At 39.3% G+C, this 26038-nt stretch overlaps 1 protein-coding gene across 1 annotated transcript; it reads left to right on the forward strand.

Moving 5' to 3' along the window:
* The first annotated feature begins 1335 nt into the window (after nt 1-1335).
* On the forward strand, nt 1336-15495 carry LOC105356749 (CD209 antigen-like protein C). Its single transcript, XM_011489280.3, has 6 exons — nt 1336-1487; nt 1571-1672; nt 6687-6821; nt 9808-9953; nt 12657-12760; nt 13017-15495. The coding sequence occupies exons 1-6, from the start codon at nt 1412-1414 to the stop codon at nt 13174-13176; spliced, it is 723 nt and encodes a 240-aa protein (XP_011487582.1). The 5' UTR covers nt 1336-1411; the 3' UTR covers nt 13177-15495.
* Nucleotides 15496-26038: the final 10543 nt, after the last annotated feature.

Consider the following 26038-nt stretch of genomic DNA (forward strand, 5'->3'; position numbering starts at 1 on the left):
GGCCGAGGACTAGTGAGTGTAGAAGCCACTATCCAGGATGAAACATCCAAGATGCATGAGTACATCAAGCTCAAGGCCCCAAATGACAGTGTGCTCAGTGAATGTCTCAGGCAATGGAGAGCAGAGGACACAGTGCTGGAGGACAGATCCTCATGGGAGGACAAACCCCTGCATGGGATGTACCACCGGACCATAACTGAAGTGGCTGATATCAAGAAGTCCTACCAATGGCTAGAAAGGGCTGGCCTACAGGACAGTACTGAAGCGCTCATCCTGGCAGCTCAGGAACAAGCCCTGAGCACCAGAGCGATAGAGGCTCAGATCTACCACACCAGACAAGACCCAAGGTGTAGGCTGTGCAAAGAGGCCCCTGAAACAATCCAGCACATATCTGCAGGATGTAAGATGCTGGCAGGTAAAGCATACATGGAGCGCCACAATAAAGTGGCTGGAATAATATACAGGAACATGTGTGCAGAATATGAACTGGAAGCCCCAAGGTCAAAATGGGAAACACCTCCGAAGGTGGTAGAGAATGAGAGGGCAAAGATCCTGTGGGACTTCCAGATCCAGACTGATAGGATGGTAATGGCAAACCAACCAGACATTGTAGTGGTGGATAAAGAACAGAGGAAAGCCGTTGTGGTGGATGTGGCAGTGCCAAGCGATGGAAACATCAGGAAGAAGGAACATGAGAAACTGGAGAAATACCAGGGACTCAGAGAAGAACTGGAGAAAGCCTGGAAAGTGAAGGTGACAGTGGTGCCTGTGGTAATTGGAGCACTCGGGGCAGTAACCCCCAAGCTGGAGGAGTGGCTACAACAGATACCTGGAAAGACCTCAGACCTCTCAGTCCAGAAAAGCGCAGTGCTAGGAACAGCTAAGATACTGCGCAGGACCCTCAAGCTCCCAGGCCTCTGGTAGAGGACCCGAGCTTGGAGGAGAAACCACCCGCGGAGGGTGAGAGGGGCGTTTTCTTTTATATATATATATATATATATATATATATATATATATATATATATATATTTTCTCCATTTTTATTAACTGTAAAAATAAATAATTGAACATATAGATTTTCCTTCAGTTTGACCTACCAGTACCGTTATACCCCTAATAACTACCTGTTGTATCGTCAAATCTGGTCATGAGTTCTTATTTGTTTGCTCAGGTGCTGGACACTTAGAATTTAGAAAAGAAAAAAAGTAAAAACTAAACTTTGTAGAAATTCTGTTTTATTCACCCCACTTTCACACATTCACTTCACCCGAGCTTCCTGTCGCAATGCAACTACTGTCACATGACATTGACTTCCCACTTCTTCAGTAATAACCTCAGACAGGAAAAGCTGTTCAGTATACAAGTAAGTCTGTTACACACTTCACAAATTCTTAGACTTTACACCCTTATAATGGAAGCCATTTATGAAAATACCGGTGATGAATTCAAAGATCCTGTCTTCAAATTTTCTGTATCAAATCCACCAGGTAAGAGTGAACTCACTGATAAAACAAAATGAAATTACTTTATGTTGTCTATTGTGGTTTCAGTTATAATTTTCCTCCTATAGCTTCCATCAAGTCCAACAGGAGATTCTATCTCGGTGTTATTACTTTCATGGTGATGCTGAGTGTTCTTCTTTTAGCTGGACTCGTCATTCTCGGCCTTCTCTGTGAGTATAGGGGATGCATTGGGGTTGTGATATAATATTTTAATCCAATTGACAAATGATTCTCCAAACTTATGGAGGGCAGTAATGAGGAACTTCCAATTTACTCTGTCAAAACCTTTTTCAGTATCCAGCGATAGTATAATCATTTCCTGATTTTTAATAGCGACAAAGTCAATTATATTAACAGGTCTGCGGACATTGTCACGCGAGTCTCTGCCTTTGATGAAACCTGTTAGATCAAGGTGGATTATGTGAGGGGTGATTTTTCTATTCTTTGTGCTAGTGTTTTGCAAATAATTTTTACATCTGCATTGATTAGAGAAATGGGGCGATAGCTTGAAGGACTTGTGGGATCTTTGTCTGGTTTTAGAAGAATGATTATGTTGGCTGAGTTCATGTCAGGTGGTAGTGATTGGCCTTCTTTGATAAAGTGACCGTTTTATAAAACGTTGGTGCCAGTTGTTCCCAGAATTATTTATAGAACTATTAGCCATTAGGCATAAGTAACAGAGCTTCAGTTCAGACGAGAGCGGTGAGTCTAAATTTGTGATCAACAAAAAAAAAGTGCAGTAACATCATCCAAGGCTAAAACAATGCTACATGCAATAGTGTCAAACAGTTTGTAATATTACTGTTTATAACCTCATATACCTCAAACAGTCGTACTGAAAAAGCGTCTTTAACAGGAGCTGCTTAAAGCTGTTCTAAGACATTTTTATCTGATTTTATCTCATACGGCAGAGTTAGTCGTGGTGTAACAAAGAGCGTTTGGTGTGTGGTTGGTCTAATGTGCTTTTGTCTTTACATGCCTCTATTAGGTAACATAAGCAGCACCACATAAACCATACATTTTTCACCATCTGGCAGTTTTGAAACTTCTCTAAAAAAGTCTTCAGGTGATTGAATAAGCTACATCCACAAGTCAGAAGATCTGGGAGCCGGTTTAGCTCGTGCTGGTTTGCGGCGCCTTCCGTCCGTGAAACCCAGGTTCGAATCCGGGCTGCTCCCTGTTCCCTTCTCTACTTCTGTGCCGGTCCCAAGCCCGGTTGCTTTGAGAAGGTTGCGTCAGGAAGGGCATCCGGCATAAAAAAAAAAAAACATTGCCAAATTTACCATGCGACTTGTTCGCTGTGGCAACCCCTGATGGGAAAAAGCCAAAAGAGAAACAACACAAGTCAGAAGATCTGTGTTATATTTGACCTTTTAGCTTTTATTGAAGCAGGACCTTAAGAAATCTTTATAAACTGATACTGTGGACAACAAATTTGGTTCAGAGACTTGTGAAACAAATCAGTCTCTTAACGATTTAAAGATTCAAGGATTCGAGTATTTCCCTTTTTTAGTGAACAGAGCAGTTTCACAGAATAGGAATTTGATGCGGTGCTAATGTGCGATATAAAACACTTAAGAATAACAAGAATAAACAACAGCAAGCAAAAAGATAACAGCAAACAGAACAATAAATAGAAGTGCAATAGTGCAAACAGTGCAAACTGAGGAGGAAGAAGGTGCAGGTAGTGGACTGGTAACTGGACATATAAGTGAAAAGGTTTAAGGGGGAGGAGTTAAATATCAGTAAATATAAGAAAGATAAGAAATAACAGTTAAAAAAAGAAGTATTTAACTTGGTTTGTGGTTCATTTTTTCCATGAAGATCTGTCTTTATGCACCCGTTTTTTAACGGTCTATATCTGCATGTTGGGTAATAATGTTAATCTTGTCTGTGCACCTTTACTCTTATAACATGTTAGTTAACAGCACTTGTTCCACCATCCAATCTGATCAAGTCAATGATAAAGTTTTTGAAAGTTTTTATTTTAGGCCTGATTTCATTTCAGATGGTGACTCAGACAAAGTTCCACCAGTGTGACTCAGAGATAAATTACTTGGCACTGATCCGGTGATTATTAGTACATTCTACCACACTGTACAGCAGGACGCGTGGCGTGCCTCTCTGCGAATACAACTATCTTCAAATTACTTAAAAAGTTGATTTTTCTCCAAAAAAGAGAGCTGACCATGCCCCCGAAGAAACCCCAGGAATATGAAGAGCTCAAAAAGTCTCTTGACATTATTCAAGAAACGCTGAAAAGTTTTATGGATCAAGTGTCGGCTAAGCTAACACCGCTCTGGGAGATGATGGAAGAGTTCCGAAGATTTCGGGCTCAAAACGAGCAGCGAGAAAACCGGGTCGAGATTCTGGAGAAAAGACTGGACGATGTGGAACAGCAAGTAAGGATGAATAATGTCATTCTCACTGGAGTACCAATCAAGCCTCGAGCGAAGCTGAATGCAGCAGGAGCTAGCACTGCTAATGCTAGCGCTAGCGTAGCTAGCAGTTCTAATACGGAGTTCGGTGCAGCGTCGCTGGAACAGCAAATACTTTCATTTCTCACATCTAAAGGGATTTCCCTGGATCTCAATACCATCGAGACCTGCCACCTGCTCCCCAGGAGAAAGGAGACGGATAAACCAGCGATCCTCATCAGGTTTGTGAATCACAAACACAAGCTAGCTTTGATGAACCAAAGGAAACAACTGAAAGGTTTGGCTGTTTATCTGAACGACCATCTGACCAGAAGGAATGCTGAAATCTCAAAACATGCACGACTTCTCAGGAAGCGTAAGCAGATTGAGAACACTTGGGTTAAAGGCTGCAGGATTTACGTCAAACCGCTCGGTCCAGAGGACCGGTCCAAGGTTCTGGTCGTGAACACCATGAAGGACTTTGAGAAGTGCTTGATTACGGTTGTCTGAAACAACGTGGAGTAATAAATCAAAGAGCCAAATAATTTCAAGAAATATGACACCTGGAATCATCACTTTCTCTGTATGCCTGACGTAACCTGAATAGCAGCAGAGTTCTGACCTGCAGACAACTTGACCTCAACTTTCACCGCAGCTGATATCAGCTGAAGAAGGATATGGACCTGAATCTAATGTCTGCAGACATAACATGGAAGAAAACTATTAACTGTTTAAACCAAGAAAATCGGCTGTTATCAGTAAAAGAAGAAATGCCAACCTTGGACAATTCGACAGTTTATGGACCCTTTTTATTTTTCCCCCACAGCATTACTTTATTATATAAAAAAAAGAAGAAAAAAAAAGAAAAATACAAAAAAAAAAAAATACAAAAAGAGTAAAACAAATGATTAATCACTTATTGATAATTGTTAAATTGATTGACTTTTGATGATAGTACTTCACTAGCTCCTAAAATTGATAAATTGATTCAAAAATCTTTCCTAATGTAGCATAACTTTGCACATGTTTTTAACTTTTGATACTTGATGAAATTTTTGCTATGAAAATTCCTGAAACAGTGTTGTGTCTATTTTACTGATATAGTATTATGTTTTAACATAATTTGCATATATTTCAGATGCTGCATTTGCCATGTTGATTTCTAAAATAGTTATTTTTGACGTAGTACTTAAGTAATTCATCTTTGGCATGTGCTTTATTGATACCTTATGATTATTAATTCTGTCTGATAAAACCTAGGAACCGGATATTGATAAATCATGTAATAAAATGGTTATAGTATAACGGGGTGGGATTATATAAGTTCGCTTCCTTCCACTCCCTTTCAAGCAATATTTATTAATCATGTCTAATTATCCTAAGTTTGATTAGTTACCGTATGAATGTATAACTGATGATTATATTGTTTTTGTGTATTATTTCTATTTGATTGCTTGAAATAAACCATTTCAAATCAAATCAAAAACACTGTATCGTCACGTCTTTACAAAATTCAAAGTTTCCACACATTTGAACTGTGTGTTCATCACGCGTGTTTTCTTCTGTGATGGCACTTGGACGTTTTTACATTCTAGTAAAATAAAGCGGACATCTCTCAATCCAAATGGTATTTTCCAATATCATTATAATCAATTGATTTGATTTTGAATATATTTTAAAATGGTATATGTCTATTTGATTTGATTTGTTTAACAACTTACCACAGATAGAACAATCTGCTTAGATCACAGGAATATAAATCAATTCATTGATTAATCTGATTAGTCGTTTCACCACTATTAAAAATGTACATTTGTAAAAGATACAGCTGCATCACATGATATTTAAATGGTTTCACTAAAAGGAAAATAAGAATAAATGTACAAAAATTACGCTATGATGACCTTACTGATTTCTTCTTTGAATTATCGATGAATGCTTTTCAGACATGTCTACCCTTGATTTAATTTAGTTAATGTATACATATCGGTAATGCTTTGGCTAAAAATCTTTAATTATCATATAAAATCTAAAGATACAGAAGAAGATGACACAAAAAAAAGATGCAGTAACGTTATTCAAGGCTAAAACAATGCTACATGCAATATTTGTCAAACAAATTATAATATTACTATTTATGACCTCATATACCTCAAACAGTTGCACTGGAAAGCGTCTTTAACAGGAGCTTCTTATAGCTGTTGTAATACATTTTTATCCGATCATGTAACTTTTCCTTATACAGTAGAGTTAGTCGTGGTGTAACACAGGGCTCTGTGGTTGGTCTAATGTGCTTTTGTCTTTGCATGTCTCTATTAGGTAACATTATAAGGCAGCTCAGCATAAACACTTTTTTCCAGTATCTGGCAGTTTCAAACTTCTCTAAAAAGTCTTCAGCTGCTTGAAGCTACGTCCACAAGTCGGAAGATCTGTGTTGTATTAAAGCAGGACCTTAAGAAATCTTTATAAACTGATACTATGGACAAACAAATTTGGTTCAGAGACTCGTGTAACAAATCAGTCTCTAATGGCTGAATAAATATCAGTTCAGAAAAGAATTATTCAACTTGGTTTATGGTTAATTTTTTCTATGATGTCTTTATGTCCCCATTTTTTACAGTCTATATCTGCACGTTGGGTAACAATGTTAATATTTATTTTCTGTGCACCTGTACTCTTAAAGTCTGTTAGCTAACTGCACTTGTTCCACCATCCATTCTGCTTATGTCACCGATAAAGTTATTATTTTGGCCTGATTTCATTTCAGATGGTGACTCAGTAACACATTTGTCAGAAATCTCTGACAACAAAGACAATCTGACTGAGCATCTGAATGCTGTTATTGAGAGGATGAATTCCAGCCTCATTGAAACAACCAAGAAGCTGATGGACTTTAAACAGAGTAAGTCTGAAAATCCTTTATTAAAAATGTACATTTGTGAAGATGCAGCTATAACATGTATTATTCCAATAGTTTCTCTGAAAAGAAAAGAAAAAGAGTAGACGAAAAAAAGTTATTGTTTTTAAATGATGTGCAATACACAATATTTAACAAAATGATCAACGGTTTTGTTTGCAATCATAGGTCTTCCTTGAAACATTGATAACTTTCTGAGATGATTACACTTGATTTCAGTTTAATAATAATGCTTTGGCTAAAACCCTAAAGTTGTAAAAATTGATGCAACAAAAGTAGAACCCAAATTTAAGTATAAGTTTTCTTTTGTCCTAAAACTTCCTTATTTTTGGTGTTAGATCACAGAACAAGCCAGATTCTCACATTGTTGCTGCTGCTGCAAAAAAATATATCTGACATTTGCTGAAACCATTTTTGACACCAATCATAAGGAACAGAAATTGACTATGAATTTATTCAGAACCTTTAAACTCATTCAGAGCCTGTATGCGGCAACATGAGCGGTTCAGGCACACACTAAATAAAATGGGGACTCAAACCAAGTGGATACGTGTGTTCAAATTTAAAAAGATCTATTATAAATACTATTTAAAAGATAAAACCACTAGGGGCCTAAAGCCAACCTGTAAACAGAAAGCTGGTCACTCAACAAAAACAAAACACCCCACTCACATGCATACACAGAATGTGACAACGGAAAAACTGAACTTCCACTTGACAACCAGTTACTGTTGCAAGTAGCTAGGAAAGAGAAGAAGTTACGAGTTTCAAACAGCCTCCAAGTCTCAAGAGTGCCTGTGCAGCGACGTGATAGGCCACAAGTGGGGGTGTTGTGTGGAGGTCGCTGCTGTTCAGCACTGACTCAGTGGACCGTTTGAGAAGAGGGACCCGTGATGCATCTGCAATTAAACCCAACAAGGCCACCAAAACCTGTACTAAGCAGCGGGTTCCACATTAAAGACCAGGGGCCTCATTTATAAAACTTTGCGTAGGATTTGCGTCAGAAATGGCGTACGGATGAAACATAGGACGTGCGTACGCACAGAAATATTCGGAGTTACAAAACCGTGCGCACACACGTCCTACGCATCTTTCCCTTAATAAATCACAACCAATTCTAAATGCTGCGCAGCTTTTGCGGCTTCATGACACGCCTATAGTTGCCCATAAATAGTCCGTGAAACGCCCACAAATGAATATTCATTGATTGCGAAACCATGGCACACACCGAGAGGAAATCAAAAAAACGTAACTTCACTCAATGTGAAGTAGAAGTTATCGTTGGCGAGGTGGAAAAGAGGAGAAAAGTGTTGTTTGGAGGGCACAGTGTGGGCATTACTAATGCCAAAAAGGCACGTGAGTGGCAGACGGCGGCAGACGCCGAAAATGCTGCAGCCTCAAAACCTCGGACCGTGGCCGAAATAAAAAAGAAAAGGTCGGACATCAAAGTCAAGGCAAAAAAACGTCTAGCGCTGAACCCCCCCCACACACACACACACCCACCCGTGTCTGCCACGGGTGTGTGTGTGGGGGGGGGGGGGGGGGGACACCGGAGCTGACCCCTCCTGATGAGAGACTGGCGGCAATAATTGGGGAATCCCTTTTAAGTGGAGTGGTGACTGAGGCGCAGGGGGACGCCGACGCACCAGATGCACCGGGTGACACACCCCCAAAAGCCCGCAGAGGAAGTCGGAACCGGCTCATAAGCCACTCGTCCTCGTTTGCCAACAAGTCTTCATGCTGTCTAAAGATGCGTTCACTCCGAATTCTTTCATTTGCCACATCTTCTAAGAGCGCAAGATCAGCCATTGTGCGTCATTACGCATTGTGATGGGGCATTTTATTTCCATCCATTTAATTACATCTGACAAGCTACAGATGTCGGTAATAATCGATGTGGAAATGGGAAATTGTTCAGCGCGAATGTAATTTCTTTTTGCTTGCTGAATAGTTGAGACATACGCCATACATTATTTTATCAAAAATAAAACAAACTAAAGGCATATGCATGAATACCATAATTCTGAACCTTATGAAGAAATGTTTTACTATGAAACAACTTTCCCCAGTGGACAATTAATACATCTCTCTCTATCTATCCATCTGTCTGTCTGTCTGCACCTATATCTGCTCCGCCAGACGGACACATTGACGAGAATGTCAGTTTTGTACATTATTTCGTTCTGTTAAATATATTATTTATGAGGATGAATTGCACAACATGCCAATATTGCAGAACATATTTCACTTTTCGTTTGCAAATAAGTGTTCATTTGAATTTCTGTTGTAATTTTCATTTGATTTTTTTTGTTTGTTTCACTGCTGATCGATCAAACGGGTGTTCGTGTAGGCTTTTAATTGTAATACTTGCTTTGTGAAGTCTTCATGTTATTTATGAGAGGCAGTATTGTCATTTTCACTTTCACGTGTTTCCTCCATCTGCCGACGGCGTCGCCGTTTCTCATTTCACCCGTTTTTGTGCGTACGTCTGGGTCAGAGCTTGCGTGAAGGACCGCACATTTTCCCGTCAAGTTTGCTTTTTATAAATCTCAACTATTGCGTAGAGAGTTGCGTACGCCTTCTTTTGTACGTACGCAACGTTTATAAATGAGGCCCCAGATCACTGCTGAGTATCACCTGAAGGGAGGGGCAGGGAGCGATTCACTCCGTTCCAATTCACCTTTCTCTAGCCACAAGCAGATCCACTGTGTGACAAGGAATTGTGATAACCACTGCACTGACAGAGGAGCAGGACCCCAGATAGAGAGGCAGTCTCAGCCAGGAATCAGGGAGAGCAGCTCAGTCCTATTTTATAGGTGGCCGTGCTCATTAGCAGCACCAGAATGGGAGTGACTACACCTGTGACCCAATTAGCTCATCCTGCCACATGTAGATAAAATGAAAAACAATTTGCTTATTGCAAGTAATGTGTTAATATTTTGTCCTGCTTAAAATGTCAAATGTGTTCCAGGGAAAACAGGATGTCCTGAGAAATGGATCAGATTTAGTTCTTCTTGTTACTTTTTCTCTGGAGAGTCTAAGTCCTGGGATGAAGCAAGAGAGTTCTGCAGAGCAAGAGGAGCTGATCTGGTGGTGATAAACACTGAAGGGGAAAATGTACGTTATTGTATTTTTGGTCTATTTGGATTACATCAACATTTACAAATCAACCATAACATTTAAGCATCCGTCTGATTGGGTTTAGACAGATTCTCAATGTAATTTAGATCTTATTAAAAGACTGAAGCAACTCCCTAGAACTGTAAAAATGTGTAAAATGGGAATCAGTATTTTGATTGTCTGATCCGCATCAGAAACCAGGTGGTTTTAACTTCTGCCAAAGAAAGTGGATTATTCAAGGAAATACTCTGGTGTGAATTAGGCCTTACAATGTAAATGTATTTATGAAGTCAACCAGGAAACCCTTTTTGTTTGCCAGAGTATTCTAAACATGTGTGTTAAGATGTTTTCCACCTTGATGTCTCTGTGGAAAATCTTTTTGTCCTGAAGGGAAATGGCTGCTTTTACTAGTTGTTTCAGGATAATCTTGGCTTCTTTTTCTCCAAACAAATCTCTACGTTCTTGAACGTGAGTCTGAAGATCCACTGCTGGCATTGGTCTCTCCAAAACCAAGATCAGCTCATGTGGCAGCACATACCAGTCTAGCAAGGCGATTGGTGCTTTGCTGCTGGCGGAGTTTGATGTTCCGCTCCTGAGTTTCAGCATCACAACCACTTCCATGGATAACTTTTTTCCCTTTTTATCCACGTGTTTGCAGCACTGGTACTTATTGGGGACGTGTTTGATGGCAACGTCCAAATGATCTGATTTGCGATAGCCAGCAAACACAGATCCGCATCCTCCTTGACCGAGTGGATTCAGTTGCACATATTTTGCCTCAAATTTAAGCTTTGGGTTTTCTTCTTCAGCTGGAATTTCTTTTGAATCTTTTTCCCAGCGATTGTTCCAGATAGCTTGACTTTCTCTTTCTGTTATGGTCAGGAATTGAGAATGCAGATTCATCATTTAGGGAAGGAAATTCAATTCCCCTTCTTTTCTTTGTTGGTGTTGCAGATTCTTTGTCATTTTCAAACATTTTCCTTTTGGTGCATCATCTTGAAATTGAACAGTGACATTTAGTGGGTCACTGTGAAATGGAGGATTTTGATCTTTGCTTTCAAGGAAAAGGACTTTTCTAAGAAAACTGCCCTGTTTCTGAAACATGGTTTTCAAAAATTTTTAGTAAGGAGTAAACCTGACTTGGGTTAGCACGTCTGTAAGAGCATTCGTTTGGTCATCATGATGTCATAAAGCTGTTGGTGACATACTTTGTAATGTTGCTAGGCAACATGACTCTAAGGCTTCATCAAAGGGCCCTGATGATGCCTTCATGATGTCATGTTGCTAGGCAACGGAACTTTTTTCTTAGGACAGAATAGGAATGATGCTATCACTAACACAATTCATCAGTGCTCTCCAGCTGTTCAAACAATGATAAGTCAATGTTGAAAACAGAATCAAGAAAACTATGGAACAAAAAACTTAAGGACAGAAAAGAAAATGCAAAGTAAAAAAGAACATACATTCACAGGTAAATACATGTATTGCACACAAACATTATTGCACTTCCATACTTCCTGAGGTCACTAGCAGCTTATTTTCTGAGTTATTCCTCCTGAGTTTTCTTAAGTGTAGACGCTGGGCCTTCTCCACTGCTGCTGTGGTGTTTTCTGTCCAGGAGAGGTCCTCAGTGATCAGGTAGCAAAAAGAGTGTACCCTATCCACGCTGTCTCTATTGATGTACAGTGGGAGTCTGAAACTACGTGATCAGGCCCAATTTCCGATCATCTGATCAGATCAGAACATCTCTTGTCACTGCACTAACCTCTTTGTCTCATTTGGATAAATCAAATTTTTAGCTGACTTATCACTATAACACAGAAGTACAATGTACTACGCCGATAAGCTCGTTTTCATTCTGTTTTTGATATAGCCTTTTGTGGCAGTTTCCCCTGACTGAAACTTCACACAAGAACTCAAACATACACACACATACACATGATAAACTCAGGGACCAAGCTAATGCTGGTTGGGTGGGTGCACACAGTCAACCATTATAACATCTGAGCAAGTTCCCTGATAATGATAACACACACTGAAGGACACTCTGTTAACTCCTTTATTATTTTGGGTGGTTTGTTTGGGTTTATTATGTTTATGTATTTTAGCATGTTTTGCTGACTTGTGCCTTACCTTTTGCAGTTTCACTGCCTGGGTCAAAGGACTCGATCAAATATGGTTGTTCCACTGAAAGTTTTATTTTCTTCTTCAGTGAAGATAAGTTAGCATTGTACTGTTTGTTGAAAATGGAGGAAGAGATAATCAAATGTTTAGATGTTGTATATTCATGTTTGTATAAACTCATTGTTACTTTGGAATTGGTCCTTCTTGGAAGGCTGATCACAATTCCGGCCACTGTAAGCCTGTGAGCCACAGGAATCCTTTAAACCCCTCAATAAAATGTTGATTGACAAAAGCTTGTTTGTAAAGGATTAACTAGTTAGTTGATGTCTATAGTCTGCTTATGGTTGTGCTGTAGCTCAAAATAAAAATAGTTTATTTAATTTTCTTTTATTATTTTTAAATGTTTTGATGATATCCTATTTGAATTCGAATGCATTTAAATCATTAACTTCTGTTAACTTTGACATTTTGAAAGTGTTTCCTTTCTTTTTGAAAGGCTGCTGAACAGCTTTATGAGTCAAAGCAAAAGTACATTTTATTTTTTCTTTTCACACAATATTTTTACATGTTTTGCAGACTTTTCTTGTTACATTCAGAGATCAACCAGTCTGGATTGGACTGACTGATAAAGTCCACGAGGGAACCTGGAAATGGGTAGATGGAAGTCCTCTGACTCTGACGTGAGTGTTCAGTCTGAATCAGTGCTACTAAAACACAGAGTGGGCTGGGGGTTGGTTTAACTGCTTGCATTTGATTATAATTGTTTCTTTCTGTAGTGGGTTAAAAGGCACAACATTAACACACAGTCAAATTTATATCTATGTGTATATTAGGAAAATTTTGTTTGTTTTTTTAATTGAGAAATACAAATACGGTAATTAGATGCATGTCTGTATGCTGTCTGAATCAGATTATTTTTATTTTCTGACCTGACAGGTTCTGGGGAGACGATCAGCCTGATGATGGTGGTGGAATACAAGCTTACGGAGAAGAAGACTGTGTTCAAATTAGATATACTTCTGGATCCTGGAATGATGTTGCATGCAAAATGTCTCAGAAGTGGATCTGTGAAAAAGAAGCAACTTTATTTGTTTGAAAATTACTTAAAATTGAGATGCATTTTGATCTGGTTTTTTTACCTTTCAGAAAACATATATGGTACAAGACCATGCAAAAAATTGCTTATTTTTCAAAAGTAGAAAATACTTGTAGCTCAATTTGAAAGAGAAATAACTACTTAATATATTCCTTACTTAAAAATGTAATCAGTTCTTTTATCAAAATCTGCTTTGTGTCTGAAGATTTCGTTTTTAAATTTGACATTTCATTGCCAATCGAAGAACTTCTTTTATGCTTTTTTGACGACAGTTGAATGAGATTTCTATCAATCAGCTTCTTAGTTTTGGTTTCTGCTTAATCTCACTTTTCATGCAACACTTCTTTCATTTGTATTTCATAGCTCATAAAACATAAAATATCAACATAAAAACTGTTCATTCTTTTCTTATAGTTTTCTGTGTTTTGGTTTTACATTTCAGGGCCTGACTATAAAAAAAACAACAACACAGTACTAAAAGAATTAAATTTGAGCTTTTCCAAACTGGGTAACATCAGATTTTGTTTTTTGTTTTTTAATTTACAAAATCTGACTATGGGGTACTAATGTTCTGCAGAACTTCTTGGTGTGTAGGTTTTATATGTACCAGTTGCAATAAAATTAGAGTCTTAGCTTGCTACATGTGTTAAATGCCACCTTTAGCATGTGGTCAATGTGTCCACATGCTAAAGGTGTGACAAATATGGCCAGCTCTTCTTCTGTTTTTAGCCAAACTTTTTTTTTTTTAGCAAAACAAACATCAGGTGCATTCTACGGTGGCCCTGAAGTGCACATCAAATCAACAAATCACTCCACATGAAAACACGTAAAAGGTCACAACGACTACTAGAAAAGCAAAACAAATAATAGTAGTAAAACAAAATTTATTTCAAATCAAAATTTCCATTAAATGAAAAAAATAAGTCTACACACGACTTTGAAAATAATAATAATAATATAATGGATTGGATTTATCTGCACTTTTCAAGACACCCAAAGCACTTACATTGTGTCCATTATTCATTCACTCCTCATTCATACTTGGTGATGGTAAGCTATGGTTGTAGCCACAGCTGCCCTGGGGCAGACTGACAGAGGCGTGGCTGCCAGTTCGCGCCTACGGCCCCTCTGACCATCACCGGGATCATTCATACACATTCACACACCAGTGAAGCCACACTGGAGGCAAGGAGGGTGAAGTGACTTGCCCAAGGACACAACGACATTTTGGCTCGTGGGAGCAGGGATCGAACTGCCAACCCTTCGATCATTGAACGACCCGCTCAACCACCTGAGCCACTGTCACCCCCATCAATAAGATTTGAAGGGGAATGGAAGAAGCTAATGCTTATAAAAGTCCAAACCCCCACTCAACAACACTCGTAACAACAAAACGAGATTTAACAATTTGACATATCTCTAACATAAGAGAAACACCTGACAAAGACAGACAGGTGACTAGCCTGTCACCTGTCTGTCTTCGAGAAAGATGACGGTACAAGTGATTGAGGAGAATTGAAAATTCTCCTTAACCCTTGTGCTATCCTAGGCACTTTAACGTTGGGAGTTGGGTCACCTAGACCCACTAGACAGTGCTCTGAACCTTTTCTCTTCAAATATTTGTAATCTTCACTGGTGTCCATGGATTACATGAAATCTTTCCACCTTTATCCACCTTTGTCATGGTAGGGAGAACACATCAATGTAATCTGGAGGTCATCTAAGATAGCACAAGGGTTAATTTAATAAAATAGCAACCAATGTTAGTTAAAACACCAACCAATTTTCCACATTATATCATTATAATGTGGAAAATATTATTCCATAATAATAGATAGAAGTGAAACGTGTCACGGTGCCTCCGGCTGTTGCCTCCCCCTCCCTGCTCTCTCTTTGGAACCAGCTGACCTCCATCACCTCATCATCTGGCAGAACAGTCTTAAGGAGATCCACTCCAGCATTCTACGCCAGTCCGTTATACTCACTCCGGTGATCATGCCTGGCCTCAAGTTGAGTAACTCTCGCTCTAGTAAATCCTAGCTTGTATTTACCGTTTGTCTCACGTATTCAGGTCATCTCTTCACTGATCACGCTGATTCCTCACCACGTTCCTGTCTCATCGTCCTTGGCCTCTCCACTCACTCCAAGCGGTGCTCGCCGTCCTCGGTGCTCCGCCTCGCCACAGACTGTCTACGCCGTCCTCTGCGCTCCACCTCGTCACAAGCTGCCCCGCATCGTCCTCGGTGCTCTCCCTCGCTCCCAGCAGTTTCCCGCATCCACGACGTCCACTTCCATCTCTTATTAAACATCCTCATTCTACATCGCCTCCTGAGTTTCTTCCGGGTTCCAGCATCTGGGTCTCCCTTGTAGTCCGACCATGACAGAAACGATTAATAATGATTCAATTCGATATTTGTTGTTGGTGATTCGATTCACTTTCCAGTCTTCCGTTTCGAAGGAGGAAACGCCACGCAGGCATAGAGCAGCTGCACTCCTCAACTCTATTTACTGCATAAAAGAGAAAAGCAATTCCTAAATATGCCACCGGAAGAAAAAAAAACAGTGTTGGAGGAATATGAGGACTTGAAGAAAATCCTTGATTTCGTGCTGGATGAGATCAAAGTTATAAAGATTGTTTACGGACAAATTCAGGAGAAGTGTTTCAACAGGATGGATTTAATCGAAAAACGAATGGATGACAAAAGCAGATCTCCAGATCTAACAACGTGAAAATCATTGGATTAAAAATAAAATCCGGTCATACGCGCATGCAGTGACCGTCGAGAACGGTGAGGAATCCAAGAAGCAGCAGACGAACTCTGTGGAAAAACAGGTGGAGGAATTCATAAAGTCCAAAAGAATTTCTCTGAATGGTGAGCAAATCGACCTTAACATATTCAGTGATAATGATAACAACCTTCAAGACATCGACCCTGATCTATTCTTATCCACTGTTAATATGGACTGCAAATATTACACCGTTGATGACTTTAAAAACTCGGTTATCCCAGAAGAAAAGCTTTCAATTCTTCACTTTAACAGCAGAAGCATGAATACCAACTTTGAAGACATCAAGGACTATTTACAGAATATGGGGCATTCTTTTGATATCATGACCATATCTGAAACTGTGACATGGACGCTGATTTTGAATTGGAAAACTATGAATTCAACTATGTGAACAGAGTAAACAAAAAAAGTGGAGGAGACGAAATAAATGTGAAAAATAATACAAAGTTTACAGTAATTGATAAATTGTCAGTTGCAGCGGCTGGAATACTGGAATGTCTTACAATTGAAATATGTAACGATTCAGGGAAAAATGTCATTACAGTGATCCCTTGCTATATCACGGTTTACTTTTCACGGTTTCGCTACTTCACGGATTTGCATCGTGCATTGTGTTCTGCATTCTGATTGGCTAAAAAAGTCACTCCGCTTCTTCTCTACCTGCGCGTCAATAATGTTGCAGTTTAATATGTACACGTACGTAAATCAGCTTTCCAAATTACGTACATGCAAATCATCTTGCAATTTCAAGTTTCTCTAAAACCCATAGAAAAAGAGCGACACCAACTGTCAATCACTATGTTCTTCTCCCGAACAAACACACACAGCTGCACCGCGGGCTTGAGAAGGAGAAAACACTGCAGCTTCTCAGACTGAAGAGCATTGAAATACACCTGAGCCACTATTTGTCCGTTTGTACTTTGTATTTTTTTCATGATCATTTTAAATTTTCTCCCGTTTAATCCAATTCTTCGGGTCGCGGTGGGCGGGGCTAATCTCCGCGATTTGAAGCCTTCTGTTTACATCGATGATTCAAATTATTATTTGATAGTACAGAAGTTATTTGTTGAAAAAAAACGTTTTTAAAGTACTTTGATTTGTGAAACAAATGTTTGAGCCTGTAAAATGGTTTGTTCTTTCTTTTCAATGTATAACAGAGTATTTAATTGTATAATAATTGTTAAAAAAAATAGAGGTTTCTACTTCACGGATTTTGCCTATCACGGGTTCTTTTTGGAACGTAACCCCCGCGATAAACAAGGGTTTACTGTATAAACTGTGTTTATAGGTCGCCAGTGTCAAGCCTAGAATGTTCAGTGACTGGATGGAAAAGATGTTTACCTCTCTTCCTCTTTCGGCTTCCCCCATCAGGGGTCGCCACAGCGAACAAGTCGCATGGTAAACTTGGCAATGTTTTACACCGGATGCCCTTCCTGACGCAACCTTCTCAAACTGGGCTTGGAACCGGCACAGAGGTGGAGAAGGGAACAGGGAGCAGCCCGGAGTCGAATCCAGATTTCACGGACGGAAGGCGCTGCAAACCAGCACGAGCTAAACCGGCTCTCTAAATAACAAAATATTATTCATCTGTGGAGACTTCAATATTGATCTGATAAACCCCAGCAAACATAAAGCAACCTACGACTTTATCAGCAGAATGTATGCTATGAGTTTATATTCAACCATAAAACCAAGCCATCTTGATCATACAAACCATTTATTTTATCAATCTAGACCTATCCGCACCTGCCCTCGCCGCCCACCTCTCGCCCCATCCGCCCTTACTGCCCACGTCTACACCCCACCCGCCCCTGCTCCCCTGGTGTAGGCACCACCGCCGGTCTCACCACCCACCTTTGAACTGACCCCACTTTCTGAACAGACACTACATAATCCTGCCCCCCCCCCCCCCCCCTTCTCTTCATTTGAGGCGGATCAGAGATGCAAGTGATGTCCAGGGTGTAGCCTTAGCCCAATAGTAGCCAGGCTCTTGCAGCTCTGTGTCCCCAAAAGGGATCAAACTGTTGAAGAAAATGGATGGCTGGATAGAAACTTGACTTTGTAGGTTTAGCATCCACAGGGGGTCATATTTTCCTTGTGTTGTTGCGTCTTTTGACTGTAAACTTGGTAACTCCTTAGTATGAATGTATGAAGAGTTTGTATGAATGTATGAACCTATTTTTCATTTTGTGTTAGCATCCAACAGTGAAAGTTTTCACTTAACAAAGTGCCAGAACCTGAGTGAACCACAATATGAATGCATGAATCTTAAATTCAGATAACAGTTCATTTGACTATAGCTCATAGAATCAATGACATTTCAGGTATAATGCAAATATGTGAAGACAGACATGAAACACACTTGTTCTTTTCTCCAGTATGAAGAGACTTTTATTCCTGCAACACAGTTATTTACAAGATTTTTAGTTTTATGACTGACAAAATCTTAACCCCTTGTGCTATCCTAGGCACTTTAACATTGGGAGTTGGGTCATCTAGACCAGTGTTTTTCAACCAGTGTGCCGCGGCACACTAGTGTGCCGTGGGAGATGGTCAAGTGTGCCGTGGAAAATTGCCCTCATTAACTGATCTAAAAACATTTCCCATCTCCAGGATTCAGCTCTGTGTTCATCCAAACAGGCCCTGATAAAACACTGAGGAGTTAGGAATATAAAAGATCGTAAAATACTTTTTCTTTGCGTTTATTTTATTTTATTAAAGACATTTTGATAAGAATGACAGTACCACGATTCAGCTGCAGTTCCGGCTGTGTTTGGGAAAAGTCCCGTTCCTTTAACTGTCTCCACCAATCATTCTTGGGGAGCTTAATCACATGTCATCAGTCTGACCAATCAGAAGTGGTTAAAGTCTTCACTTCCTTGTCCCGATTTAGCTCGTAAAGTCGCTCAGTTCTAACAAAAATACCAGCTAAAGCTCGTCTTTTGCGGTGTAGCTTTCCACAGAATCCGGTATCAGAACATGTAACAAGTGAACAAAACAATGAAGCTCCGAAAACCGATCTTCGTCCGTTTTATGCACTACATCTCCCATGATGCATTGGGTTGTGAGAGTGACAGCACATACGGAGATCTGTTGTTAAACGTCTTGAAACCAACGAACACGCATCAAACTATTTTTAAATCTTCTAACTTAACTTTTATTGAATCTTTTAGGAAAAAAAAGCTGCAGTTTCCAGCTTTTTCTGCAAGAATAATCTCAAAAATGCATGTGAGATTGTGGAGGGGCTGTAGATCAATACATATTATGAGTTTCTCCTTCTTTTTTTTTAATTTTTGGATGCTGGTGTGCCGCGGGATTTTTTTTAAGGTTAAAGTGTGCCGTGGCTCAGAAAAGGTTGAAAAACACTGATCTAGACCCACTAGACAGTGCTCTGGACCTTTTTTCTTCAATGATTTGTGATCTTCACTGGTTACACCCACTATGAACAAAAAAAAGCCTTGTAAACACAAAAGTCAGTGCGATTGTCCTTTTTCCGTTTAAAGTGCTCATGCTTCAGTGTATATATGTGTGTTTGTGATTGTGAGGATGTGCGGGCTTCCGTCTTGCTGGTCCTTGGAGGAGCATGAAGAGTCCATCAGCGTCTTCATCACTGCAGCTTCTGCTTTCTATCACCCGATGTAGAAAAGAGAAATCCCTTTAGAACAGAGCAGGCCTTTTATCTGTTCAATGAGTTCGCATCAGGGTTCCTGGAAGTTTCTTCAAGTTCAATCTAAGACTTTTTAAGACCTTTTTAAAAAATTCAGACCATGTCTCAGCCTGTTTCCCAAGACCTCTGACAAAGAAAAATGAAATCCTTCAATGTCCCGTCAGTAAATTCTTAAACAAAACCACAGCACTTGTGAAAGAGTAACAAAAATCCACATGGTTGGTCAACAGCATGTTTGTAGTCCAGCCACGGGTCTAACCTGGATACCACATCCATGTTGCATAATATCAACACGACAAGCTCATATGACTGTCATTATTTCTTCATGTCAGGTGTGTTTGAGAGATTTATTTCTTTAAATGGCTTTTTTCTAACAATAGCTGCGATACACAGAACATTTCAGGCTCAGCCATCACATTTTAAAACTTTTTAGACTTTTTCAGGAACAATGTCCTCATTCATAAATGTAATGCTTTTGAGACTTGTTGGGAGCCCACAGGAACCCTGTTACACACTTACATCCACACATAACACAACCATGCTGAAAGTCTGCAATGCATGGCTTTGGAGTGACACTGAGACATGACTGTCCAAAGGTGAGGCCTTGTCCGTGTGCTGCTGTCTATAGGAGGGGCCCATGTTTATTGTGACATGCACAGATCTGAAGAAAAAGAATGGATAGAAATTACATTCATGTCCCACCACAATATTTCTGAGATGACAATACCAATTTCTAAAGAAAATAAAGTGTTAAACCATTTACAGCATTGAATGAGATCTTTAGCAAGTGTGAATAAAATGTTAGTAAGATTTGGAACCAGTGAATCTAAACTGTTCTTAAATCTTTACTAAATTACTAAAAAGGGCAGTTTCAACATGAAATTGGTTTCTGCTTTTAAAAATTCTGCAACATTAGACATTTTGTTACAGACACCATGTTAATATAGTTACCATATATGTTGAAATCAAAAAGATTTACATATTTATTCATTAATTTGTTAAATAGAAATCAGTTTTTCAGAACCGCAATGAAGATTAGCTTTTTTCACTCTGAATGTAGTACATTTCTGTCCACTAGATGGTGCAAAGGAGCACATGAAGCGCATTTATGGGCAAGCTCGTCAAATACACCTTAACCCTCGTGCTATCCTATGCACATTGGGAGCAAAACAGCGCGCTAAACCTTTTTTCTTCAATGATTTGTGATCTTCACTGGTGTCCATGGATTACATGAAATCCTCTTCACCTTTATCCACCTATGTGATTCTAGGGATAACACGTCACTGGTCATCTTGACCCCATTGGATATAGCACAAGGGTTCAAAATGTCCACGTAGGTACTGTACATGGTCGTAGTAGTAATAAAACTATACAATTATCATGCACATATTTTAATCTTTACAAAACTTACTTTGGATTGGACATTTTTCCAAGAATATTACCCGAAAAAAAAACGCGTTACCAAGACGTGTGTTACCCCTAAACCTTTTATACGTGAAACTAACAAAGGTTCCTATTAGAAGTTAATCAATAGACAGTGAAGAGATGCAGACACTAGTTTGGGTAAAAAAAAATAAAAAAAAAGTAAATAAAAAACTAGTTTGGGTAAATAAATGTGGAGTGAAAGTGGTTTGATGCACGTTGTAGCACAAAAGCATTTAATTAAAGAATTGACATTATACTGAATTCTGTGTCAAAATCATATTGTAGTGACTAGTTAGTTGGTCACTTACAGCTGGAACAGGAGCCAAGCTGTCAATCAGTTGAGCTGTCAATCGACTGGCTGGGCTGGAGACCCGTCCGTGTCCCATACACTGCACGATTCCGAACAGCTTTAGAGAGGAGGAGGCAGCAAGAAAAGCTGAGAGTAATCTCCCTTCCAGCATAGCAAACCCATTTATTTTGAACACATACAACATCGAGCATTGCACATGGGTCATCACCCTTCCCACACTCACGGTGCAACAAAAAGAAACAAACATAACAGGAAGTATAAACTAAGGTGGAACAACAAAACTGCCATATGAAAAGAAACGGGACATTTAAAGAAAATGATTTGGTTTCGAGAGACTGAGGACTAATATACAATTTGGGTTAAAAATATACTGAATGACAAAGAGTAAAATCTGTTGTGTAAATGTATCAATTTAAAGATTCTAAGTACCCTAAAATTGAAATGAGCACTAAAATAAATAAATAAATAACATTTCAAATCAATTTGGCGTCAAGATGGTTTTTAAAACAATTCTCGGAACCGGAAGTGGCAAAGACGCACATTTTCATGAGCACAACCCTGTTGATGCAGTCTAACATAGCAGCTGGTTACAGTGAAAAAAATTAATTAGTGACCACAACAAAAACCTGAGGTTTGTGTGTGTCAGTGATCTCATTATAATGCAGAGAAGGGGACGTAATAAATGCAAATGGGTGGGGGCAGGGCTAGTGGTTTCACAATGTGTTTATGTCATGATGTGTTATGATGTCATGACATCATAAAGTGATATGACACTTTGACACTTTATGATGTCATTAAGTGTTTTTTTCTGATGAATATCTTGTATGAATGTCATTTGATGTCATCAAACCAGAGTTTCTATATAGACCCCAAACTTGGGAAAATCTGTCAACGATTTTAAACTTGAGGGGAGAGATGGCCCCATTATACTTACACGATCTGAGCACGGACTTAACGTTGCTCTTGCAGTTTGACCTGCTCAGATTTTCAGGGTCACAAAGATCACAGCTGATCAAAGGACATCCTGATGTCAAATCCAAAGAAATAATAAGAGATTTGATGTCAAAGATCGTAAACCTGATTTCAAAACATTTGCAAAATACGAATGAAGGTATGCGAACAAAGGAAGCTGTGATGGACCTTGTCACCAGGACTCTTCCCACAGCATTCATGGAAGTCCTCCACAGCAGCAAAGACCCCACATCATCCCACGCCTGCAACACCTTGATTGTCTTAATAACCGAGGAGGTGTTGAGGCAAAGGGAATCCAGCAACTTACAAAGCTTTTCCAATAACTTTGACTTATTCGTATCAAGCTTTTGTAAGTTACTTTGGGATCTTTGTATAAAAACAAAAAGCAAAGAAGGAACCAAGCAGCAAGCTGGCTCCACTGCGGCGGATGGGCTCACAGATGAAAAAAGTAATGCTGGAACCCAAACATCCCAAAAAAGGGATGATGGAAAAGCCCAGAAGGATCTGCATGCAGCCAAAGAAGCTCAAAAGGCCCTTCTTGAAAAACTGGTGGAGGATCTCATAAAATGTACCTTCAAAAAGAGTAAAACGCCTTTAGGCCAAGAAAAGTTTGAATCCTACAGGAGGCGTCTCTTTACAAGACTCTGGAAAGAAGCAGAGACCTTGGAATGCTACATAAGTGAGAAAAACTTTGAAGGACTAAGCAAAGTCATTTATAAAAAGGTCACCGAAAGTTTAAAGATGAATGGCATTCCAATAGTCATGGCTATGGATCTGGAGGATCAGATACATGACAACCTTGTTGCAGCCATCTTTAAACAAAGCCTTTTGACGAAAAAGGTTGTCTGCAGAGACCTCAACAGCTGCCCAAAGATGACTTCTGCTCGGAAAAAACAAGTTGCTGCAATGCAGACATGTAACGGCAAGAAAAAGACAGATGAACAGAAGTCAATCTTAAAATCAGTCCTTCCAGAAACGTCCACAAGTAAATCTTGGTCAACCCAAACCTCTGTGGACATAAACCTCCTGTCACCTGAGGAACTAGACATTCTAGAGGCCAAGATGGAAAATTGCAACACCTTGTTAAACGAGTACCTCACATTTGCAATTCCTTACATCTTCAGAAAAGCAGGTTATACATGTTCCAAGAGTAACTTTCAACTGCTTTTCAAAAGGCTGTATGATGTCCTGTGGGAAATGTGCAAAGCTTATGGTTTCAATTTGGCAAATGACAAACTCAAAGGCCTGGAAAAAGTGACGTACATGAATTTGATCAATTTCTGTAAATATCCAGAAAGTGTAACTCTCATGTGCATGAACTTGGACCAGTCTGTGTGTGACTTTGTCGTGGCCAAAACCTTTGAAAAGCACATTCTGAAAAAGAGGTCTAAGTTTGCAAGGTTTATCTCAAAAATTGAGATAGGCGTCAACAGGGTGTTTTACTAAGGGAAGTGAACCCTAGTAGGTTAGTTAATATTAGTTTAGTGTTTTAGAAGGTTTTCTCCTAAAAATGGAAGAAAACCTTTAGTAGGATCCTGTTCTGTTCTTTGTTCTATTAAAAGGAAAAAAATAAAAAAAACAATGTCAACATTTCATTTAGTTTAGTATTTTTAGTTGTTTTTTAGTGAGTAGGTCTTACTTCAAAGGGTTAGGGTTAGCAGTACTCTGATGTTGGTTTTATTTGGCCGCAAGAAGTTAGTAGTGGGACTCTTTCTAATTCCAATTTGATTGTAAAATATATTTAGAAGGATCTGCATTTCCAGAAAAAAAGGAAGGTTTGAAATCCTGCTGAATGAAATGAAACTTGAATAATAATTGGCAAAACAATAAAGAAAGAAATTATCAAAGTTGACTGTAAATAAATTGAAAACAGCACAATAACAAAAATATATATTTGGGAAAAATCCCAGAGCCGGGTCTTGAACCAGCGAAAAATTGTGAATTTGAGAACAAAGAATTCCCCTAAAAAACAATAAAATAAAACTAAATACTTGGTCTTTGAACATCACAGAATGACCAAAAGTCTTAGATGGAAAAAGCTGCAACAGCTGAACATGGCTAATATTGAATGATTAAAACAGCTGAAAAATTGTAGAATGACTTAAGCACCAAAAACTGCCAGAAGATGCTATAATAAAGAAAGAAACTAAGGAGCTGAATATCCAGGAGAAAATGCAGGGTTGAATGTTATATTGCTGAATGAAAAATTAAGTTGACCATAGATGAAATCAAAATATCACAATAACAAAAAAATATATTTGGGAAAAATCCCAGAGCCGGGTCTCGAACCAGCGAGATGCTGCACAAAGGAGCCAAAAGTCCTGGAAATCCTGGAATATCTTGAAAAGTTCAAGGATTTCAAGGCCCAAAATCGTAGCAGGAAAAAGCTAAAAGAGCTGAACATTTTATTAGTTAAATGGTTAAAATAGCTGAAAGGAGTTAAGAGCCGAAAAACGAAACAGGAAAACAATTGGTTGAAAGCTGTATAGCATTCAACCAATTGTGGTCTTTTGATTATTGTGGGAGATACATTCAAAAAACAACATACAAAATGTCAAATCTGCAAAGTAGTCATCTTAACCCTTTGTGCTATCTTAGATGACCCCACCCTTACATTGACGCGTCTCCCTACCATGACAAAAGTGGATAAAGGTGGAAAGATTTCATGTCATCCATGGACACCAGTGAAGATCACAAATCATTGAAGAAAAAAGGTTCAGAGCACTGTCTAGTAACTCCCAATGTTAAAGTGCCTAGGATAGCACAAGGTATACTTGTAACACTTTTCAAGTGAGGGAACACTGTACACAGTAAAAGAGAAAAGAAAAAAGAGACAATAAGCAACCAGAAGAAGGTAGTATCTTATGCTTTCATGTGCTGGTCCCAAGTCCAGATAAATGCAGAGGGTTGTCAGATACGACTTATTAACAATCTGAAATCAACCATGCTGTTGATGCAGTCTACTAGAGGGCTGCATTGGAATCAGGTCCCGCGGGACCCAACCCAAATCTTGCGGGAGCGGGCGGTTAGAATTGTGCCGCGGGCGGAAATAAAAAACACTGCGGGATAAGGAAGGAGCAGGTTGCCTGGCTAAAAAATGTCAATTGATGAAGCAGAAAAGAACCTCAAAGTAGGTATTTACAGCACAAAAGCGAAACAAGGAAAGTCTGACATTTGGAGGACTTTCTCGATAGTTTGTGATGAGGATGGAAAGGAGCTGGACTTTGTTCGTCGTGACAAATGTGGTAAAATGCTCATCTTCAATGGGCACAAATCCGGCACGTCTGGGTTGAGGTGACACACCTGTGTTTGTTCTCCCCGGTCAAAGTAAGCTGGTTTTTAAGGATAAACATCTCCCTACGCACATTAAGCAAGAAACTACAGAAAAATGTGTGGAAATGTGCTGTCTAGACATAAGGCCATATGACTTTGTCGCCGGGAAAGGCTTTGTTAATATATCACAACACTTTGTTAATGCCGCCGATAAATGAGGCAAATTTGACGTTAAAGATGTTTTACCTCATCCAACCACTGTATCCAGACATGTCGAAGGGCGTGCCCAAGTTCTGCAGGCGTCAGTGGCAGCGGAGATAAAACCTATCATTGATACGTATGGATGTGCCATCACAACCGATATATGGATGGAGGATTATCATAAAACTTCCTTCAAATCCGGCACCATCCATTATACAAATAAC

The sequence above is a fragment of the Oryzias latipes genome, chromosome 21, assembly GCF_053564925.1.
Source record: "Oryzias latipes strain Hd-rR chromosome 21, Olatipes_Hd-rR_3.1".
Classification (NCBI taxonomy): domain Eukaryota; kingdom Metazoa; phylum Chordata; class Actinopteri; order Beloniformes; family Adrianichthyidae; genus Oryzias; species Oryzias latipes.